The 23,024-nt window shown below is 42.3% G+C and overlaps 1 protein-coding gene across 2 annotated transcripts in view; it reads left to right on the top strand.

Annotated features, from left to right (window-relative positions):
• Positions 1-23,024, top strand: part of atosa (atos homolog A) — a 33,628-nt gene that overhangs the window by 1,651 nt on the left and 8,953 nt on the right. For both annotated transcript variants that reach the window (XM_084362957.1, XM_084362956.1), the window contains 3 exons: positions 20,566-20,750; positions 21,221-21,417; positions 22,694-22,819. In XM_084362957.1, the coding sequence (XP_084219083.1) occupies positions 20,566-20,750; positions 21,221-21,417; positions 22,694-22,819 (508 nt within the window). The remainder of the gene's footprint in view (positions 1-20,565; positions 20,751-21,220; positions 21,418-22,693; positions 22,820-23,024) is intronic.

Genomic DNA, 23,024 nt, shown 5'->3' with positions numbered 1-23,024 from the left:
TTTGGGATGTTAACAGGAGTGTCAGCTGATTCTTTCCCCCATTTTTTGCGTCACTACATAACCTGCAAGATCCTCTCATGCCAAATGCTGTTCCCTTTTCCAGTAGCTCTTGTTTTGACAGTCTCCTGCACAGGGCTGCTGCAAAATGTTCTTGACACCCACCCTGTTGTGGAAATGAAGCTCCTGCCGTATGCTCTGCAACCTGTTTACATGTCTCTGTATCTGCAGCAAGAGGTAAAACAGGGACAGAGGGGACACCCTTGTTTGTTTCAATGTGGTTATGCTAATTTTACTATGGCATTGATTTGCAAAGGGTATCTCAGCACGTTAATCTCTGCCCTGACACAATTAACATTATTTGTTGTATAAGCTAAAAGCTTCATACATGGTTGTTTGTGATCCAGGTTAACTGGTGACTTGACAACACAATAGCTCCATACTTGGAAGCAGTGAAGGACCACTGTTCTCACTCTTGATGAGATTAGCTGCAGTCAATCACGGGTAGTCTGTGTGTTTGAGTAGGTTATGAAACTACAGCCAGGCTGCTGACTGGCCTGAGTGGGGTCTTCCTTAGAGCACAATGTGCTGGTAATGGGACTCCATAATAAACAGTAAACATGTTCCCTATATGGGTCTAGACTGTTAACCCTAGCCTTGCCTTGCCTGTAGGATCCTAAGCCTTTATATAGACGCACTGACCCAGACATCTGTGTGATGTGACTTGCCAGAGTAAAGGGCACACTGACTGGCACTGTACAGTGTAATTATAGCCTAATAATGCAGCACAGCATGCTGGGTCAACTGTGAAGAGCAAACAGCAACATAGCTGTTCTATGTCATAATATTAGGTGGAGATATTGAGATGATTTACGACCTAATATTCAAATATATAGTGTATGTGTACCTGTCTTTTATCCGCCAAAGTGATGAGAAGTGTTAGCCTAAGGCACATTACTACAGCGAGTCTGCTCCTCACCCTTTCATGGATTGTCACCATGTCAGGTTGGCTCTCTCACTGTCATGCTCTAATTATGAGAGCTTGTGCCAGTGGATGCTGCTCCACAGCAGTAGCTCCCTGTTTGACTGGCAGACACTGTGGGGCTATTGTTATTTGGAACATACTGTACCTCTCCTGTGGTGGAGATACCAGATTGCTTATAGCCCAGACGCCTTCTCTCTTTTGCCTGTCTCCTCTCCCTGCTCCCAGAGAAAGGGACTGCAGTGGTGAGAGAAGCTGTTTGCTTAGTAGCCCTGATCACACAAAGGTCGAGTCAAGCACAGTGCAGGCCATTTCACCGCTCTGATGCTGGATGGAAGGTTCTTCGGAGAGCCCAGCTGTATTAAGTTTGAAGGAGAGAGCTGAACAAGTCCAGACATGTGTCTGCAACAAGTCTCACAGTCTGTGACCTTATGATCAGGTGGGTGTGAAAAGTCAAGCCCAGGCTTTGGGTGGGTGATGGGGTGGTGTGTCCCCTGCAACCCCTTGGCCCTCGCTCCAAATGCCCAAATCCAACATATTAAATCGGTATCAGTGCTGAGGATGACCTGAAGAACAAGCTGATGTGACCGATCCAAATTAAGTGGTGTTTCCGGTCACTGCTATAACTAGAGCTGCAAGGAATGACATTTATTTTTGATGAATCTGCTAACTATGTTCACTATTAATTGATTAATCATTAATGTAAAAAGATATGAAAAATGCTCATCACAATTTCCAAGAGCCCAAAGTCACATCTTCAAATGGCTCTTGTCCAACCAACAGTCCAAAACCTGAAGACTAAAACAATGAATAAATGAGTGCAGTCAATTGATATAGCTGTAATTTTAACAGCACAATTTTCTAAAGCTTCTTGAACAACATAATAAAGAGGAATCATAGGTGTAATAGTGTTGTTTGTTCATGGAAGCCCTCTCATCCACTTGAGAGTCAAGTATAGTTAGGTTAGTTTAATACTGCAAGCTATTTAAAACTGAAAAACAAAAAGGATCTGTTGGGTATCAGAATTGGCATCCAAAAAGGGCAGCATCAGTCTAGGTCTTAAACCTCAGTACCTGATTAAAAACAACGACTTCACACCTAAGAAGAGCAGACTTTTCTCCATGTCAATGCAACATCTCTTTGTGGCGCTTTGTGAACCATTCTTTTGTTATAAGGGGAGAAGAGGAGCACTTATGTTCTGCTCAGGGGCCTAACAGGAGTCATCTGACTCCCTTGTTTTTTGTGAGTTGAGCTGTGAGTCAGGATGGCGGGTGTGAGGACAGAGTGAGTGTGGCAACAGATTGCTTTTGGCCCTAATGAGCACTGCACGGTTGAAGCATGTGGCTCAACTGACAGCTTTTACAGGTCCTATAGACAGCAGCTATGGGAACCTTGGGACCTGTTTACGCCAGCTGGGTGGTTAACATGGCCGTATATCAGGTTTCAGACTGTTTTGGTTGAAGTGTGGTTGAGCTGTTTTTTATTTGTATCCTTAAAGACATACTTTTAACTTTTAGCGTGTTGTATCCACATGTAGAAGGGAAAAGTTTGATTCAAAAACCACACTGGAATTGTTTAGACCATAAAAATAGGCTGTTTGTGCTCAAGTGTGGTCCTTTTCACAACCAAAGCACTCAAGGGGCATTACAAATATAAAAAGGTTTTGCATTAGATGCTGCTTTGAAGTCATGTAATGAAATTTATGAGCAATGGGCTAAGAATGGTGATGAGTGCCTCCTCCTTTATGCTCTCAACCACAGCTCTCATTCTTCTCGCCCTTTCAGACGCACATTGAACAACATACACGGAGATGACCTCAGAGCTAGTCATGTTGGAGAGACTCAGTCAGCTGGCACGCCACTGTGCTCCTGATCTCTCTAATGTTATTTGGTGTGTTTGTTTGGTGGTGCTTCCTGTTTGTCTGTTCTTTAAGGCGGACTTGAATGCAAGTCCACCTCCCCTCACCCCGCCTCACCCAATTTACTCTACTGGCTGCCTTCTGCCATGCGCTCAGCCAGATTACAGCTGCCCTGAGACGTCCTAGCCAGAGAGTATACACTCTCACTGACGAGAGGGCCAGATAATACAGAGCGACACACACTGTTGTCCTGTACGACACCTGTCTAGTCCTGTGTTGTCTTTGCCTCCTCCTCAGCAGGAGGCAGCCACAACAGGTGCTCTCGTCTGTTTTACTCACCTCACACAGCTGGAGTCCGTCTGTGTATTTTTTTTAATTTTTTTTTTTAAAGGACTAATCTATTCACCAGCACTCTGTCCCAATAGTTTCGTAGCTGCATCAAAGCCTTTGCTGGCTGGCACCCTCTTTTTTTTTTTTTTTTAATTCCAAAACACAACCTGTCCTTTCAAAGTATAATAATGGGAAGCAAAGCAGATGCATTGAAAACTAGGGTTTGGTGATGTAAGGCAGCAGTTGCTCATTAGCACCCCACTGTGTCACTCTGACTGCAACCTCCAACTGTCTCACCCAGCCGAGAAAACTGTCTTCGATCAACAGCTAAGGGAATCTCATCTGCTCTCACATCCCTGCCTGGCGAGCGACTGACATACATCCCCTTGTGTCCATAACTTAGCTGTGTTCAGCCTCAGAAGTTTGAAACAAAGTAAGCCGGCTCACTATACTGATAAAGATAAGCCAAGAAGTTGCAAATAACAGCGCTCCACAAAAAAACAAACACAACTGCCAGCAATGTAACCCAACATCTTGGGTTTGCCAAACTGGGCAGGTTTAATAAGAAAATAATAAACCCAATGTGGAGACATAACCATAGTGCATTGAGCAGCAACCAAGTTCCTTTCATTTTCTCTCCCACATCTTTCAAATATCTACAGCTCCTGCCTCTCTCTGGTTTGGGGCCTTCTAAATCACGATGTTACGATGGTACATGGCTCAGTAGTCGATGACTATCATCCATCTGATTGAAAACCATAACCTTGTTTTTCATTGAGATTTATTTAAAACCAGTCGCTTTTCCTGTTTACACACACACCCACACACATAATCTTACACTTGGAATTCATTTCATCAATTAGTTTAGCTCAACAAATGTAAGTGTATGACCATATTGCCTTTTCATTACAACGCCACTGCCTTTTGCTGACCCAGCTGCACTGAACATGGATATTGGACTCCCTATTGTACAGTGAGATTCAGAGCTTGCCTTTCGCAATGAATACCAACACAGGGTAGGCATTCAGCTGTGAGTTACTATCCTGGCTCCCGGAGTAATCAGCCTAAATCAATGCTGTTGTGACAGCTTTGACTGTAAGTAGCCAAGCCTTGCCTAGCCACCGCATAGGATTGAGTACCCAGTTGACCCGTGCAGCAATGTGCTTACGTAATGCTGGTACATTTTATTTAGCACACCGACCCTTTATGAGGACACGTAAACAAGTGTGCTGGTACCCTATACGGATATTTATATATACATAGGCTTAATGCTTGAAGTCATTCAAGTCATAGTGAGCTGTATCCATACACGTACACAGACATAAAAGCAGGTGTATATATTTAGCACAGCTACTCATTAAGGCTCAGTGTTAACAAGCTATCACCATCCAGGCTTAGAGTTTGACTGGCTGAAGCTGAAAGTAGCAGCATGGGTCACATTTCTGCTGCCAGGGTGCCACTGAGCAAGTGATGTCATTTGCTTGCGTGTTCGTCACATCCTCCCGCCCCCGTGGCTCCTCATAGCCAACCAGCAGACTGCTCTGCAGGAACAGGAAGAGCCATCTGGACCTGGTGGTTTTGTCATGGTAGGGGTGGTGTTGTGGTAGAAACAATATCTACGTTCCTTTTTGTCTTTCTCTGTTTCTGTGTCTTTGGCAGATTCATTTTGTTGTATGTTTGTGTCACTTCTTCAGGGCATCTGTGGTTCTTGAGTTGAGGGAACTCTGCACGTAAGCTTTGGGGTTGATGCTGAAACTTTAATCGACAGGGTTAGTACTTTTACGTTCCACTTTGTGCTTGACGCCAGATATCTGCTTTCAAGATGCTGAGTATGTTTTCTTATCACTGCCTGGCTGCCTCCCTCTGCCAGAGAGAAAGACATTGCAATGTAACAACCAACAATCAATGTAAGCGGGGTGTATTTCTGTGCAAGCTGCAAACTCTCAAATATTCCATGTCAGCATTGCAACAAAGTTCCACACCTCCATAAAGTACTTCATCTCGATGATCAATGAAATCCTGGTGTCCTCTATAATAAACCCTTCCTTACACTCCAGCCTTAATCCCTGATGTGTCATAAGTAGATCTTAATTCTGTGGGACCAGCACACCTTGCTCAGAAACCACACAAAAAAAAAACCCAAACACTCAGCCTGGCACAAAAGTATTTCTTTGTCATGCTTCCTCCATGTTTGTTATTTTTGGAACTGAGAAACTAAAATGACAGCTTCTTTATACTCTCAGCAGCATTCATGTAGGAGTCTGTTAAGGGATGTGCGATTATCATTATTCTGCAAGATTTGTAAGGAGGGAAGACCTCATACAGGCAATTCTCTCTACCTCTTGTGGTGAATCAACGATCCCACTCCTCGCTCCACTGGTCATCTTTGACCTATTCTAGCTTCTTTACTCGTCCTCTCTTTTTCTCTCCTGTCCTCTGAGTCATCACAAAGACTTCAACTACTGTAACACCTCAGCACTTAACACCCCCATCACCACTATCTGCTGATAATATCGAGACGAGAAGCATATTGACAGAAATAGAGCTAGGTTTACTTACTATCTAAAACACGAGAAAAATAGTTGATGGTACAGCCTGACAGATTTATCGGAATGCTATTGCTATATTGATTGCTCAATAAAGACATTTTGCAAGTATACCTTAAAATGTGGTTAACTTCTGCTGAAGAGCAGTATTTAAAAAAAAATACCATGGCACTCCCTTGATAAAGGTAAAAATGTGATATTATAACAAGTAGCAGCATAATTCCTCTAAGATTAAAGAGGAAATAAAGAAATGTCAGTGATATGCTACAACTGGTTGATGTTACCTTATTTTGACAGACAGTCTAGATTGAGTCTGAAGAGGGTTGAGTCCTCTTCATCTTTAAAGGTCTGTTACCAGACACCACACAGTGTTATGTAAGCCAGCACTTTAATCAGGTTCATACATCAGACCGACACACAACACGCATATCTCTTCTGTTTCAGTCTTCCCATGCTGTTAATGTGCTGTTATGGTATGGTGCTAAAAATACCATAACAGATTATTAATAATTAAAATGTCTGATATTCATATGAAGAGAGAACAAGAACAAAAGGAAGCTGGGTTGAATAATGTTTTGAATAAGGCTTTGTTCAGACTGCAGGCAAATCAGATTCTTTCTCAAATCAGATCGTTTACACAGACTATCCGCACTGTTATCTGTAAGTGACCTGATCACATCTGTGTGTCCAGACATCACCAACCTATCCGCATGGGTTGCTGTGTAATCACAGTACATAAGCGTCAATAACTACATAAGCTGGTGACACGGCTTTTCGACAGTGCCAGCAGACAATTCATTTCAGCGTCTGTGCACGGATTGCTTTTCTCTTGTCCTCCATGCTGCTCTGCTAGAGGCGCCTTGGATTCTCAGCTGCTTGGATGCACTTCCATCACTATGGATTCAACCCAGTCTCCTAGAAATTACATTTGTACATTAGAATACTAAATTGGTTTCATAATTGCGTTCTGCCGTCGCTGCCTGGATTATGTTCAGAGACGGTGTTTCTGTAGTGAATGAAACACAACATTTATTGATGGTAAAGTTTAGGCTCGGATTGCAGCTGTATGACATTTTCACAGTACAATGACTATCTCAGAAAAAAATCACGGTTTCACAGTTTATCATGTCCAGACAAACATTCAATTTTATATAAACTTAAAAAAATGTTTAAGTTTACCTTGAAAACACATTCATACTGAGGGTTATCACTTATACTGATCAGTCAAGAGACATCTAATATTACCCAGTCAATATCCATAAATGTCTCATGTGAACTTATTCTTCTAATGTATTAGAATCATGGTTGCACATACACAAACGCACACGTTCCCAGTCTCTGCTAACGGAAAATACCTCGGGGGCTCATTGTGGAGGCGTTAAGCACATTGTTTATTAACAACAGCATGAGGTTAAGTTAATTTGAGACTCATCACAACTATCCCCTTTCCTTTTCTCCATTGTCTCATCTTATCTCGTTCAGGCCAGTTCCCCTATCAAACCCAACATTGCTTCATCCTCACAACACACCGGCTGACGATCAGTCTATCCTGTCTAACTGGGTTAATGTTCTTTTTTTCCCCTTGACTCAGCTAAGCTTTTACTGGTTAGGTTTTTGCTTTTGATGTGCTGTTAATGAATGCTGTTATTGAATTTAAGGGGTCAAGGAGCTGTAACTTTGAGTTTCACAAGTCCTGACAAAAGAAGGTGTTTAATGATAAATAAATGGAGAACAGTGTAAAGATGAAAAGGTTAGAAGCACCCAAAAGGACACAAGTTGAGCAAGAGCTGAGAGCTTGACCTTTTGAGACAGATAAATCATTCAGTTCAGAGTTACCAAGAACAAGGTGAAGATTTTTTTTCCTAGCCATGTCAAGACTTTGATCTTGCGCTTCTTTGTCCCAAGCGGTTTATTCCAGCCGACAACTGCCTCAATCTGCCTGTGCCACAACTGACACACTTTTCATATGAGCTACACTGCTCGGGTTGCTCAATTCGTACTCCCCTTTCTAGAAATTGGCATCGGCAGCAGAGGAGGGGTCAGAGGCCCGTGCAATCATGTAGGACAGGGTGGCTCTGGTTACGGAGAGGTGCTGGTTTGCCCTACTGCCCTAGTGTCCTGTAGCCACCAGCAGTCAGCTTGCTGAAATTTAAACTGCTATGGTCAAGGTTCAGAGTGAGATGTTACCTTTAGAGGGGATCAGAATTTGTCGAGGAGACCCCATCTATGCACACTGTTAAATATAGTACCCTGCGAATACATGTAAGTACGGCTGTAACTAGCATTGAAAGGTTCTGTTGAGGTTTTCAAAAGAAGCTTTGAAAGTCTTTCATCATATTATATGACTATATCCCCCTTACAACATTTTTTTAAATCTTCTAACAATACCTAGATTTGTATTAAGTGATTCATCATCAGTAATCTCAAACTTCTTTCAGACTGGCATTTTCTTCAACATTTCTGCTGTCGTTGTTGGTATGTAAGGGGATGATGTAGATTGCCAAACGCCAAGCGAATCGAATTACATGATGTGATATTTATTTTGTAAAGACATAAGTAATTTACTATACCACTGTTGTGCTGTTGGACTGTTGCTACATTGCCCCATTAATAGAGCTGCGCACTTTCTCTTATGTGCGGGAATGAGAAGTGCAAACAGTTTTTCGACCACAGTGAAAATGTTGTTTAGTCTAAACCAGTGTTGTAGAAAGTAATTATTGGTTTTAAACGGAATGAATAGACATGCAAAAAAGAAAGCTACACAACATACGCTGATTATCATTTTTAACATTTTCATTCTCATATACAAATCTTCAAGTTGTTTTCACCTTCTTGCCAATGCACCTGACATGATATTGGGATGTGCATTCACTACTCTGTCACATGTCTTTAAAATGAAAAATGTGAAAGTTGAATCTACAATGAGTTTGTGGCTATAGCGTACACTATAAAGGCCAGATCAGACAGGAGGACTGCACGATTGTTGGCTCTACTGGGGCTTAGTAATTCCCACTTTACCTACCTTGTCCAGTACTGGTTTACTCACTCCACTCCACATTACATAACAGGTATTTGTCAGACAATGACTTTGCAAAGGACCACTCTTGCCTGAATAACAGGCTTAGGGGGCCCGGCTACAGTATGTGGAAGTAAGGTCAGAAAGGGCACCGCAGAGGGCACAACAAACCTTAGGTCACTGCCTCTGAAGATAATCTTTCTGGCATTTCAGGAAAGATGAGAAGGAGGCATGCTGAGTAATGTCGCAATACACATTAGTTGCCTTTCGCTACACGTGTCCCTGATTTATTATTTTGGTGTTTGTGATTCCTCATATTAGTATTCATGGGTCTCTTTTTTTAATCTCAGAAAGGTTTACAGCACATCTATTTTTTTCAGCTCCACTCATTTACTCAGCCTAATTTAATTTATACTTGGAAGCTGCCCAGTGCAGCCAGTAATTTTCTTTTTAGCCACCGAGCAACTCATCTGAATAATGGCGGGTTTTAAGTACCTTACTCAAGGACTTCAGTTGCTATGGTTGTTGGAGACGAGGAGAGCGTGTTGTACCTCATTCCTCACCTAAAACATCCCAGCAGGGTTGGGATTTGAATTTACATCTTTGCGGTCAGTAGCTGGCAGAGAGTATGCCAGTTTTCATCTGATGCAAAGGCGTTACCAGCTGATTTTGCCAGTCCTGTCTGGTTAAAGGCGTGCTACTCGCTTAAATCAGCTGACTGAGTGTGTGGTTGCTTTGAAATAATGCAGACACTTTGGCACTCCTTCAACCTTGGTTACCTAATTGTGAGAAAGCGTTGTTGCTGGTTCTTTCATCATGTAGTACTGACCTAATACTGTAAGGAAGCTGAACAGAAGTGATTTAAGAGAATTTGTGTGTGAACTCAACAAAAGTTTACTGCAGTAGGTGTGGGTGTAATCTAAAATACCCACTAAAGCTGCATACACAGCTATATAAGAGAATATAATGTTTTGCCGTCTAGCCATATGCAGAAAATATACAGGAATTTCTCAATCCTCTAAGGAAAAGGGAGACAAGGACATGTCAACAACCAGGTGGAACAAGAACTACTGAGTAGACATTTGCTGCTCTCTGAATCAGGTCTTAGGTCAGAGTTACTTTTTCCACATCAGCTTAGATTAGTTTTGTCTGTTAGGCGCTCACACCTCATGATGAAAAGTTTTTTCCAGAGCCTCGAGCTTGTTTACCACGTGACTCAACCAGTATGCGAGCCGCTCGGCTCCTAAACAACAGCTCTGTTTATGGCTCACAATAAGGGGTGCGAGCGAGAGGGCAAGGTGGTGTGTCAGTCTGGGTCAAGTGTGTCTGTGTATTGTTTGTTGGCAGTGGGAGAATAATAGCAGCTGAGTTCACAAAACAGAAGAAGGGTTCTCCTCAGCTGGAACTGTACTGACGCCTCTCAGCCAATCAGGGCCTGTTGCTAAGTGTGCCGTGAGTCTGCCCCTTTGTGTTGGATAGAGGGGCACACACACACACACACACACTCACACATGTCATGGATCCAAAGTCCTCAGTTTTGAGGAAACATTTCAGTTAATCTTGTGGGAGGAAACTGGAAAAGTTTGGAAAAAGGCAGACTCTCAAACTGAAACATATTATTGGAAACCCTGAGTAACTAAACTTTCTGGTACTAAGTAGTTGCTGAAAGACAAAGTTTATGAGATTTGCTAATAGCCAACTTAATAGTCAAATCAGTGTCAGAGCCTGTTATAAGCTCAATTTCAACACATCAAACTGAGTCTGGATCAGCTTTTGCGCACCATTGATCCTTACAAGCAAAAAGATGCCCGTTTCTTGGCAGACTTCACCTCCACTTCCAGTGTTTTTCAGTGCTGTAACACAAGGCAGACAAAAACAGGAAAGGTGAGCTGGCAGTGATGTGTGTGTTTCATGTTATAAAACACTATGGAAACACAGCTGACCCCGTTACTACAATTAAAATGTAGCAACAATCCTCTGCCGCTCTGCCACAGAGAGGCAGAACAAAAGATACAAGAGAGGCATAAACACTCAGACACACTTGGAATAACATACACACACCTACACACACGAAGCGAGTATGATCACATAAAGAGCTTAACAGACGCTCTCAGTGTGCAATACAAGGACGTGAGCACAACAGACATGAGCACAACAGACATGCTCTAAAGCAAAACACTCATACGCTGACACACACACACTCACAGCACAACAGGAGCATTAATTGTCTTCTCGTCAAGCTGCAGTTCACTGTCACATACAAAGACGCATATTGGTGCAGCTCATTCCTCCATACAGACACTCTTCAATCACCGTGACGGGAATGTTTAACTAAAGGTCTCTGTTGCCGTGGTAACACTTGTCCCTTTTTTCCCCTCCCTTTCTTCGCTGGTCAACAGTTGTGATCGTTGATCACTGTTGTTCAGCAGTCCCAGGTCAGTCAGGTCTTTCCTGTTATAATAGGACTTAAAAAGGAATTGCACAGCCAGAGGGCTGCTTAGTTACGTCTTCAATCCTGTTGCAGTTTCTGCTTTCACAGGAAATGTAGCAATATTGAAACATTATCACCCCCGCGGGTGCTTTCTATTAGTGGATGTTTAATTAGAATTCACCAATCCTGTCAACATTTCTGCTAAACATTTTATTAGATAATATAAGTAATAAGATAAGCATCTTATTCCTAGCTGAGGAGTATCTGCCTGACAGAATTGCATCAGCTGTGCCTAATTAATATGAATTCACTTATGGGCATCACTTGCCTGTCTGCATACTTTCAACATGGCAGCTTGACAAGAAAATATGCTTGAAGTCATGACAACACCATTGCTATACAGCTGACTACAAAAATAGACTTCTCTTTGGTGTGCTGTCTAAAATCGTGACTGATTTGTTGTTGGGTTATTTTGTTTTGGATTTTTTTCTGGCCTTCAGCGACATTATGAGGAACAAGAAAGTACTAGACAACAGCTGTGTTTACATAAAAAATCAGCTTACCTCAGAAGTATCAGAATTTGCACTTAAGAAGTTGTAAACACCATGTCAGCTTGTACAAAGCACCGGATTTTAGCACAAACACAAAGCTTATAAACCTGTGGGAATCTGTAGGTACCACATGGTTTGATTTCAGTTCAAGGTGCTATGATTCAAGTATAACCTGCAATGCTAACTAACGACACGCTAAACAGAATTTCAGTGTTAAACGGGAACTTTACTGATTTTCAACCAGCTTTGTCTCACAACATTGTTGGGAGTACATGTAACTGAACAATGGTAAACTTGTCTTCATGTCAGCACCCAGAGCCTTTCGTCTTTGCAGGCAAAAATTCCTCAAATTAAGCAAAACGTGTCATCTGGCAGATTCTAAGGACTACAGATTGTTTTTCCTCATTTTGTTATTGTGCATCTACAGACAGAGTGTAGTTGGTTCAAGATCAGATTGAGTGAGAGGGTGTCTCACCAAACTCCAATCAAGCTGTCTAAACTAGGCACTGGTGATGAAACTATAAACAAAGATTTAGTTACATATTAAATATTTTTGTGTGCTGTTTAGCTACAATAGAGAAAGTTTGTTAACTGGAATTGGTGGCCGTGTGGTTCCTGTATTGCGCTTTGTTTGTTGCCAGCCAGCCGTCATACGGTTTTCTGTTTCAAAACGGACAATAAACCTTATGAGCAAATACCGCTGGCCTTTTTCGCTGTTTTCTGTGGTCATGTCCAAAAATGTTAATTCAAAAATATTTGTCTTACTACTGCATAGACAGCCCAGTTTTATACTTGAGTGAAATACTCCTTTAAGCAAGCTTAACAGGGCCTGAATAGCAGATAAAGGAATGTCAGTGAATACTTACAACATTATGGATTTTGCTGCTTGATATGATGATGTTGCATGATACTCCATACACACACACACGTACTGTACATGGACTGCATGGATGCATACAGTTCATACTGTGAGACTGCTCGCTCTGATGTAACTTCTCTTTAGTCCCGTTAGTTCTGTCGTCTCGCACATATCGGGACACACAACATGTTTGTATCACGCTGTTGTTGTGAAGTGCTCATATAAACGAAGGTCGGTAAGGAACACACAGTTTAAGAAAAATATCAGCAAGCAATTGTAATCTTTCAGATATACAGGAAAAGGAGATATAGTTTATCTGGTTTCGCAGCCCAGCTGGTCTCCAAATATAGTCGACCAGACTGCAGAACTGGCCATGGGACAGAAAAGACGGCATTGCAAACAATTCCCAGGGTGGTGAAATGCAGTCGCCAGAGTTGCTGACGCTTCAGATCTGCCACCTGCTTTGCTACCAGTGCATTTCAATACTTTGAAACTGGCTATGTCCTGTCATCGCCTTGGGATAGCCACACAGTGGACATCAGGCAGCCGTCAAAAGCCCTGCCCTGTGTTGGATTTTAGGGGAGTGCCTTTGTCTTTTTCAAATTATCTCTGCGTTGTCTGTGCTATGGTTTGAGTCAAGGCTGCTGCTTGTACATTAAAGGGTGAGCCACTTAGCCTACTAGCTATAGCTCGTGGAAATCAAAAGAGCACAGTAAGACATATGTGTCAGCATTTTAGTAAGTAACTTGTGCCCGTCAGAACTTTTCTCACTGTCTTGCAATTATATTTATCGCTCCATAATGTATGACTCCAGGCATTCACCACATTAGCCCTTTTTTTTTAAATGGGCCTTGATGCTGGCAGACACAAGTCATCAAACGGTTGATTGTAGGGACCTACACTTTGAAATCAGACAGAGAGAGATAAACAGAAAATGAGAGCTACCAAGTTGTGTCTAAATTTATCTCACCGGGGGCTGCAGCAAGGAGATTTAGCATGGAAGAACTGTCAGTGTAATCTCACATTCTGCCTCTGTATATTCATTGTGGAAGTGCAGCTGTGTGTATGTTTATGTGTGTGTGTGTGTGTGTGTGTGTGTGTGTGTGTGTGTGTGTGTGTGTGTGTGTGTGTGTGTGTGTGTGTGTGTGTGTGTGTGTGTGTGTGTGTGTGTGTGTGTGGGGTAGGGCAGCACAATTCTTGATAAAATGAGAATCTGAATTTTCTCACTAAGAACTGAGGGTGAGATTTTCGTTTCACTATTCTTCGGGCAACCATTTGAAAAATGAAAATGCTGCCTCTGTAATCTTCCTGAGACTTGGAGAATTAGACAAACTATGATGGTACACTACATGTAGTATTTTGTGGTAACTTTTTATTTGGTTGTTACCGCTGTGGTGTAACACAATATGAACATACATCTAAGTGCTTCTGAGTCCCACACAACATCATATGACCCTTTTGCAGTACAAGCACAACAGAGCTGGTGTTAAATATAGATTTGTTTCTGTTTCTGCTTCCTCTACCTTTGCACAGTTCAACAGAGGGGACACAGTCTTGTCATTTGTTGAGCAACATGGAGAGAGATTAGAAGTGCTTTGTTTGATGCAGCTAAGTTTCCTGATAATGCAAGAATGGCTAGAATCGTTAAAGGAAATTGCTTAAAAGTACGAATTAAAATGGCAATTCTGCACCACATACCGCACATGTACTTAGGCCCATCTGCATTTCTGATTCAAGGTCATTACATAGTTGTTTTTGCATTTATATATCCTTCCACAGAGATGTCAGTACAGAAAATACATCAGTTATTTCCCATCAAGAACATCCAGGAACCTGCAGTCAGTAAGATTGAACCTTAACTGTTTGGTTCCATTCAGAAAGAGCCAGATATCATTATGTGTTAAGCCGACACACCTCAGCGAGCTCAGTACAGTGCTGCCACTGCTGCACTGAAGCTGGGTGGAAATGCCTTTAACACACAGCCCCCCGGCACGCTGGTTATCTAGAGTCTGCAGGTCCTAAAATGAAATTCAAATGCATCTTAAAAAGAGCGTTTTGAGTCTCAGAAATCTTAAAAGTCCTCTGGTGTCCCTGCTGTGTTGTTTTTAAAGATTCAGTCCAGTTCTACAGACCTTTGTTCTCTTCATTTTATTATTTATTCATCTTGAGAAAATTGCCTCAGCCCCGCTAGAGCAGTTAAGGGATTTAATGTCTTGCACAAAGGGAACCCAACTGTAGCTGTGGACACACATTTATTTACTTTGACTGCCAGTCTCAACATTTGAACAGGAAAAAGCATTTAAAAGTGTACTACTTTAGCCCTTCTTTTAATTGTTCATTGTTGTCATGTCTTGTCAAGTTAGTTGGAATATTACACTCAGATTAAATATAAATAAACTCAGTTTATTCATCCTTGTTTTTCTGTCATAGTCTGTCTGGATGTTTTCCTCCCCGACTTGTTAGTCTAAATCTGCAGCAGTTTTTATTTTTTATTTTTTTGTTTTTATTCCTCAATGAAAATGTTGAGCAACTTTCAAGCATGATGGTTTAAAAAGGAAAAAAAAAATCAAGAAAACCCCCACAGCCAAGTCACGATTTGTTCAGTTTTGTAGTACAACAGTTCAGAGATGGCTTTAGACATTCAAAAACATGCTCTGTAATATATTTGTCCTCCGCAATCTGCCAAGTTAGATTTTTCTGTTTTCATTCTTTCCACAACAACTTGCCATTTTTAGCTTTTTGTCATGGATGTGTTTTGACATTCAGAAAGCTCTCGACATGCATCAGCTGATGCAACTGCCACCTAATTCACTTTTCTTTTTTTCTTTTTTGTCTTCCGCAAAGGTTTCAAACGTGTGCATGAAATCCACTTGACAGACAGCTAACTGGAAAACAACGTTAATACGACTTCCTGCCTGCCTTTGAACTAACTGTGCATGTTTCCTATCTGCCCTTTAGACTACTCGTCTGTCTCTTCCAATATCTGTGAAGACCTTCTGTCTCCCTGCTTCTGAAATATGTCTCGTCTCTCCCTGCTCACTGCCTTGCAGTATATTATCTCGTATTGGCTTTGATCACCGGTAGCCCAGCTATAGGTGACCTCATCAGTGCTGTGTTCCCGCTGAGACTTTGATCAGTTGCTCTTTTTTTTTTTTTACTCGTCTGCCACTGGCTTTTGTCTCTGCCCTGCCAACACAGACGCATCACTAATGAGGATAGACTAGCAAGACTCTCGCAGTGCTCTATGCTCCATTTAAACGAAACATAAACAAATCGCACGTATAGAGAACCGCTATGGCTGAGCAGAGGAGAATGGGAGTGGTTTTTGCCATATGGGTACTTACACAGCATTCAAATTAGCTGTGTTTGAATGAGTGTGTGTGTGTGTATAGAGAGCAGAGCAGATTTTTGCTATAGAAAGAGGACAAACCATGCAGTAATTGTGTGGCCGCAGTGCACGTATTAATGGGTCAGCTTATCTGAATGTCTCTCACTTTGCGTCCCTCTCTTTCCTTCTGTCCCATCTGTCTCTGTTAAAACGGACACACGACTGCAGAGCTGCAGCGATCAAAGGAACATTTGTTGCCTACTATTTTCATAATCAGATTAATCACTTTAGCATTTTTTTTAAGCAAAAATGTCAAGCATTTGTTTTACCAGCTTCTGAGCATTTTTCACATTTTTTGTCATTTTAAAGACTGAAAGATGAAAATGACATTTCAGTTGTCGTTCCCTAAGCTGCACACACAACAAACATTCACCTATAGAGACAAAGGAATAAATGATAGTCCCCAAAAAACTTTTAATGTCAGAGTGTTGAGGCTGAGTTAAGGAGTCTCACAGCCAAGGGACAGTAGCTGCTTTGTAGTCTGGTGGTATGTCAGTGGACACTCATGTATCTCTTGTTTGTCCTAGGTAGATGTTGTCCTTTTGGCTCTACGCAGGCACCTCACCTCACTGATTTCCTGTCGTTAGGCACCAATGATGTTTGGGGCAGTTTTAATTACCTGCTGCAGAGCCCTCCTCTCTTTGATCAATTCACTGATAATTAGGGATGCCTGATGTATATCAGACCAATGTATTTATATCATCGGCCATTTATCAGTATCTGGAATTCTAGCCGATACGTAGAGCTAATAATGTGAAGTCAGTTTGCTTTCATAGACTTAACAGGCAGAATAATAAACGCAAAGAAGAAGACGAAGAGGAAATAAGAATTAGGTCTTATCAGAGCCATGGGATATTAAATCATCCATCTTTGCTCACTACATCTTTGCCTTTCTTACCCTCAGGTGTGCATAAATTCCAGGTTGTGAACTTTTTAAAATACAAAAATTTGAATGTGTTATCGATATTGGCTCAAAAAAAATCTCCACATTATGCATCCCTATCCATAATTAAAATAATTGTTAGTTGCACCCCTACACTACTGCGTACAAAAAGTAAAAATTGATTTTAACAGCATGTTTTCATATTACAAGCTTCATAACCATTTTGACCAGGCACCGACATGTTCAACTTGTTCGTTTGCCTCTCTGACAGGCCTTAGGTAATGATGAATCACACCAAAGTGTATGTCAGCGTGCTCCGCGGTGTGTTTACTCTGAACACAGCGTTGGCTATCGAGGCCAACCACTCCACTCTTGTCCTGGAGGCCTTTTTCCATCCCACATGACTCTGTACTGATCCGTTGGCCCGAGGACACGGAGACAGCTGAGAGGTATGTGTGCCTGAGTGTGTGTACGTATTAAAGGCCGGACCAGCCGATCTGTAGGCGGGGCTCCAGCTGCACTTGGTGACAGGCGGTCACAGGTCTAATAATAAGACGCCCGAATCTAAATCCGACCTGTTACATAATTCACATCACACATTATCGGGAGCTGGAGGAGAGGTCACACGCACATGGAAAAGAGAAAGATCAGTGTTCCATTGTGTGTTATGTGTTTGGGTTTGGGTCGGTGAAGTGCAGGATGTATCAGCAAAGCCTCTTATTTAAACAGTGGGCCTAAACGTGATTATGTTTTCCTTGATGAAATGTTTTTCTGTTTGCATTTCTCAAGCACTGCTAGTAGTTGCTATGGTACTTTTCTAAGTGAAGGCAAGGGGCCAGTGGAGTTTATACGAAGATTTGAAAAGAAAAGACACAAAATAACCTCGTACACACGGTTAAGAGGGCGAAAACTCAAGAAAATATAGGAAAAAGAACTGAAAGACATCTTAGAGACGTTCTTTAATTCAAAATGTGCAAATATGAATTGATGGGAGACAGAGTTTACAATTTCAAGAGATGGAGAGGCAGGAATGAATTGGTCACGGTCCAGTGGGAAGGAGAGGAGGAGGAGGGGGAGCAAACGGCAGGATTGAACATGGAGCCCCGCTTGTAAGGTTTAATGATTGGTAAACAACACCGATTGTTACATAAATTCCCAAATGATATTAACCATTTGCACCAAAGATGGGATTAACAAAAACATCCACAGAGGGAGGGGACTTCAGCCTCCTGCAGCAGGCTGAACAACACCTCCTCTGTTTGTTTTTTGTGGATATTACAGTTTTTTTTTTCTTTTTTGTAGTACTTCTCAGTTCTATAAGGGTGCTTTTGTTGAACGCAGGGTTTTCTTTTCATGTCTATGCTTTTTTTGTGTTGTCCTGCATCCTGATCACCTCTCAGCTTCTATTTAGACTTTGCTTTTGTATGTGTGTGTGTGTGTGTGTGTGTGTGTAGGCTTCATAGGAATGTTGTATTCAGGCACGACGCCCTAAAGAATGACAGCTCTCATCTATGTGTATGCAGGCTGGGCCCCTTAACCAAAGCCTCCATCACTAGTCCTTTGTCCCGCACTGCACGTGTGTGCATGTGTTGCTGTGTGTGTCTGTATATGTTTATATGTTTTCACTGGGTTCATGTGTTTGGTGATGGTGTGTTTATGTGTCACTGTGTCTGTTGGTATTCATGTGTGCTTTTAGTTATATGTGCTTTAGGGGTGTGGGTATGCGTTCCTGGGTTTGCCTTTCCTAGAAAGCAGCCATCTGACACCCATTGTGCACACACGATTGGGGCTATGTGTCTATACGTTTGTGTGTGTGTTTGAGGGGGGGGTATGTGAAGCTTACCACTTCCCAGAGGCTGTTTTCCACTGCTCCCTTAATCACTCTTTTACCTCCCTCCATCCATCCATGCTTCCTTTCTCTTTTGCTCCTTGCCTCCCTCATGGAGCGTCACCTTTAGCCCAAATCCCCCAATAGCACCAATAACAAGAACCTTCCTCAGTGTTAACTGGGAATATACCTTAACCACAACCCACTACTGTATGTCCAGCACGTTCAAGCCGACCATCGTAAAGGTGATGGACGCTGTGACCTTGAATCTTGACTTCAGTCATATATTTCTCCCTTTGGTCCGTCTCTTGCTCTCTTTGTTCAAGCCTTTCCGATTGCAGTACATAAAGAAAAGGAGATTGTCTCTGAATATAGCCTCCCTCTCCATCTCTTTCACCCTGCGCTTATTCAGCCTACAGCTGGCTAACAGACCCCCTCCCTCCCCTTCCCTCCCCTCCATCCCTCCCCCTCCCTCCTCATGTTTTGTGTTGGACTGCGCCTCTCTCCACGTGCAGCAGCAGCTTAAAGGCATGTAGGAGGAGTTCCCTGAGAGGAATGTGCGTGACTGGCTGGCTCACTGCAATACGTACTCAGACACACACACACACACATATACAGCAGCAGCTCGTAGCTCACACTTCTGCAGAGCCAGCTGAGAGGGACTCTGTTCTAGCCAGCCTGACTCCGGTGGGAGGAGGACAGGCGGTGTGTATGCGTGTGTATATTTATATATCGAGCCTCACAAGGGCCTGACCTCCTCAAAATGATTAAAACATACAAAAATATCCACGTAAATATGACCTAATATTTGCTTGTGTTCTTTATAAATGCAGGCAGGAGGAGGGAATGCAGTTTCTTGCACGTCAGTGTTTTTGCTTGTGTGCTGTAAAGAAAGAAAGAAAGCTGTGAATCTCAGAGCTGTTGTCTATCAGCTGACCTCCTGAGGGATTCTGGGAGTTTTCTCCAGAGGAAGGAGAGTGCAGGAGATAGAGAGCTAAGACAGGCTCTTCAACCTCCTGCTAAAAATACCCCGACTTTAGATCTAAGCTTCAGTTACAACACAAACGGGACATGAGTTTGTTCATTTTTGTCGGCAGGAGACAAACAGATGAGTCACAGCTACAGCCCCCATCGTGCCCCTTTTTAAAATCCTCTATAAATTTGGTGATTGTGAATAATGGCGCACACAGCAGAGTGGCTCAGCGTGAGCTATGATTTGAATGTGACATCCAGCCGTGTTCCTTGCCAGTAGTCTTTCTGCTAATAGTTCATTTGAACAGTCGTTTAGTTGAATCAGAGGGAAATGGCCTATTTCTGAATGGTGAAATGTTGATTCAGCAGTTTGTCCTGCCAGGTCCTGGTCACCCCGCCAGCCCTGCCCAACCCCACCCTGCCAAAATTGGTGGAGCACTGGGTTGTTCCGTACAAGTATTACTTACGTACTTTACATATTATTTGTTTGCAAATGCTTTGTCAATAAGTACTACCTATACTTGTGTGTGTGTGTGTGTGCGTGTGTGTATATAAAGAGAGAGTGGACTGTGTGGCTTCACCCCGCAGCTCAGCTGACATGGAAGCTCTAAATATATTCCTTTGAAGCAGCCAAACTGGAAAAGTTGTGTCATCCGCTGCCTTCCCCCCACACCCTTTCTCTAAACAAGTCTTTCCAGCCAAAGTTAAATTACCACTTAAGTAAAAACCTAAACAAAGGCTGTGTGCTTATCATGTCAATACAGGTGGCTTTTCTGATTGTTTTTATTGCCCCCAGCGTCTGTCACAGGATAAGCAAACTTGTGGTTTGCTGGCTACTTTCCTCCTGTTTGTTCCTTGTTTTCTGTTCAGCTGTGAGGCGACTTCAAAATAAATGCTGACCCCCTGTTCTTCTGCCTTGTCTAGATGCAACGGAGGAGTTTTTCGAGTACGACGCAGAGGAGTTCCTGGTGTTCCTGACCTTGCTCATCACAGAGGGAAGGACACCGGAATATTCTGTGAAGGGCAGAACCGAGGGGCTGCACTGTCCGCCCGCCCAGTCGGCTATGCCGCCTCTTCACAAGCACGAATGCAGCGACAAACTGCCCCAGGTAGCACACGTGCACACACATCTCTGTACACAGCCTGACGTGTCTTTTCCTGAAGTGTAGGCATAAGGCAGTTTATTCTAATTTTGTGAGAGGTGGTTCAATCAAGTCAAGAGCATTCTGTCAGTTCCACTTACAAAATGTAATGCGCATTTATTGTTTATTAAAGATACTAATGATGATAATTGTATATTTTTTTAATTTTACCAGCACAGTTGGAAGTCAGCACCCTCTATACTCAATGTAACAGCAGACCAAAATAGCTTTCATACAGTAAACTTTCATGGCAGAAAGATTTTTTCATATTGCGAACCTGATAAATGTGACCCAAATAAAATCACTGAGAAATTCAGCTCTGAGTGAAGCTCTCTCAGGGTCCCATCTGCTTTGCCCTTACGCTTCGAGGTCCCGCTGTTGACATTCACTAATGAGCACTAACCCTCCACCTTTGTCTGCGGCGTGTGTGTGTCCAGTGTCGGCAGGCGAGGCGAACCCGTTCTGAGGTGATCCTGCTTTGGAGGAACAGCATCCCCATCATGATTGAGGTCATGCTACTGCCAGACTGTTGCTATGGCGATGAGTGTCCCCCTAGTGACCCCATCAGCGACCCGGTCATCAAACAAGATGCTCTCCTGCTGGAGAGATGGACCCTGCAGCCAGTTCCAAGACAGTAAGGCACACATAAGCACACACACATTATCTTACTCTTTAAACATGATCAATGCTAAAAGAGTGTATGTTTTCTTAAGTTTACATATGAGATGTTGTACAGCTATATTCACACAAAGGAGATTAAGTCCCCACAAGAGAAATGCAGTATGTTTAGGTATAGGTTTGGGAACCTTGACATTTGAACTTATATGGAACCAGTACCAGTACCCAACTGTACTTTTTTCACTACAGTACTCTCTCTGTAATCATAAAATTTAATATTAAAAGTAGTTGTAAAATATTAGATGCCAAATTTCTTACTGTTTTAGCGTAAACAGCAAGTTGGTAAGAAATTTTGGATGCAGCCATAAACTTTTTGGCTAACTTCAGTAAAATTCTAAGATAACGTCAATCAAGACAGTGGAAAAAGTCTGGTGTTGCCTTGGTCAAGATTTGTATTTTGCACTACAAACATTGCAGTGAGTGTTGCCCATTGTCACTGTCTTGTCACTGACTTGTTGCAGGTGTGACGTCTCACTCTTTGTCTTTCTTTCTATGCTCTAAAGATGTGCCACCATTTGATTTATTATGAATTGGTACTCTGTAGTACCAATGTAATTCGGTCGGTACCCTTAAAAGTACAGATTTCAGTCCCCAACCATATTAACACACGCTGCTTTCTTTGACATGAGTTGAAAGTAAATAAAGTAAAACTAATACAATATACGTGTACTAGTTTGTACAGGTGTCACCCATGGACCTGTTGCACATTAACTGAAGTAGTTACACGGATTGGTGTCATACAATTTTAGATAAATTCATATCCTGAGAGGCAGGATGTTGCTGCCCAATGATGATGATTTTCAGTGGCTAAATGGCTGTATCTATTGAAAATAAACTAAGCCCCCAAAAACTGTGGAAACCTTGGCAAGAGTTGTGAAACACCAGTTTTTTGTGTTTAATAGATTCTAAGAAAAATGAATGGCTTTGAAAATGTGTCAAATTACATAACAGAGATGCACGAGTTCCATCTCCCACTAGATCCAGAGACGTGCACCAGTGAAGGCTAAAAAGATTTCTAAATATAAGAATATATTATGGAATAAAATAATAATAATAAAACTCAGACCCTCAGAGGGTTAAATGGCCTGATAAATTGTCCTACTTCTCTGCCCGCATGTGCAGGAACAGGGAACACTGTTTGAAAAACACACACACGCACATCCTTGAACTGTTTTCTCATTAACCTGACACACTGGCACATTTCCACCTCTTTGTGACTGTGTTTTTAATAGAAGCGGCGATCGCTTCATTGAGGAGAAGACCCTGCTGTTGGCTGTTCGCTCCTACGTCTTCTTCTCCCAGCTCAGCGCCTGGCTCAGCGCCTCACATGGCATCGTCCCCAGAAACATCCTGTACAGGTTAGACATAACACTCACTGAAGACTTTGACACTGGTGGGCTGAAGGCTTTTCACTGAGGCCGTCGACCAGATTAATAAAGCTACAGGCAACTTGATCTAAAGCTATTTTGTTTTCAAGCTTCTAAGTAGGTGTAAATCTTGTGTACTGTGCTGTTTTTGAGCGTTGAATTAGAGGAAGTAAAACTGAATCTCCGACAATTCCTG

The sequence above is a fragment of the Pagrus pagrus genome (genome assembly GCF_965226575.1).
Source record: "Pagrus pagrus genome assembly, chromosome: 1".
Classification (NCBI taxonomy): domain Eukaryota; kingdom Metazoa; phylum Chordata; class Actinopteri; order Spariformes; family Sparidae; genus Pagrus; species Pagrus pagrus.
This window is presented reverse-complemented; position numbering and strand designations above follow the sequence as displayed.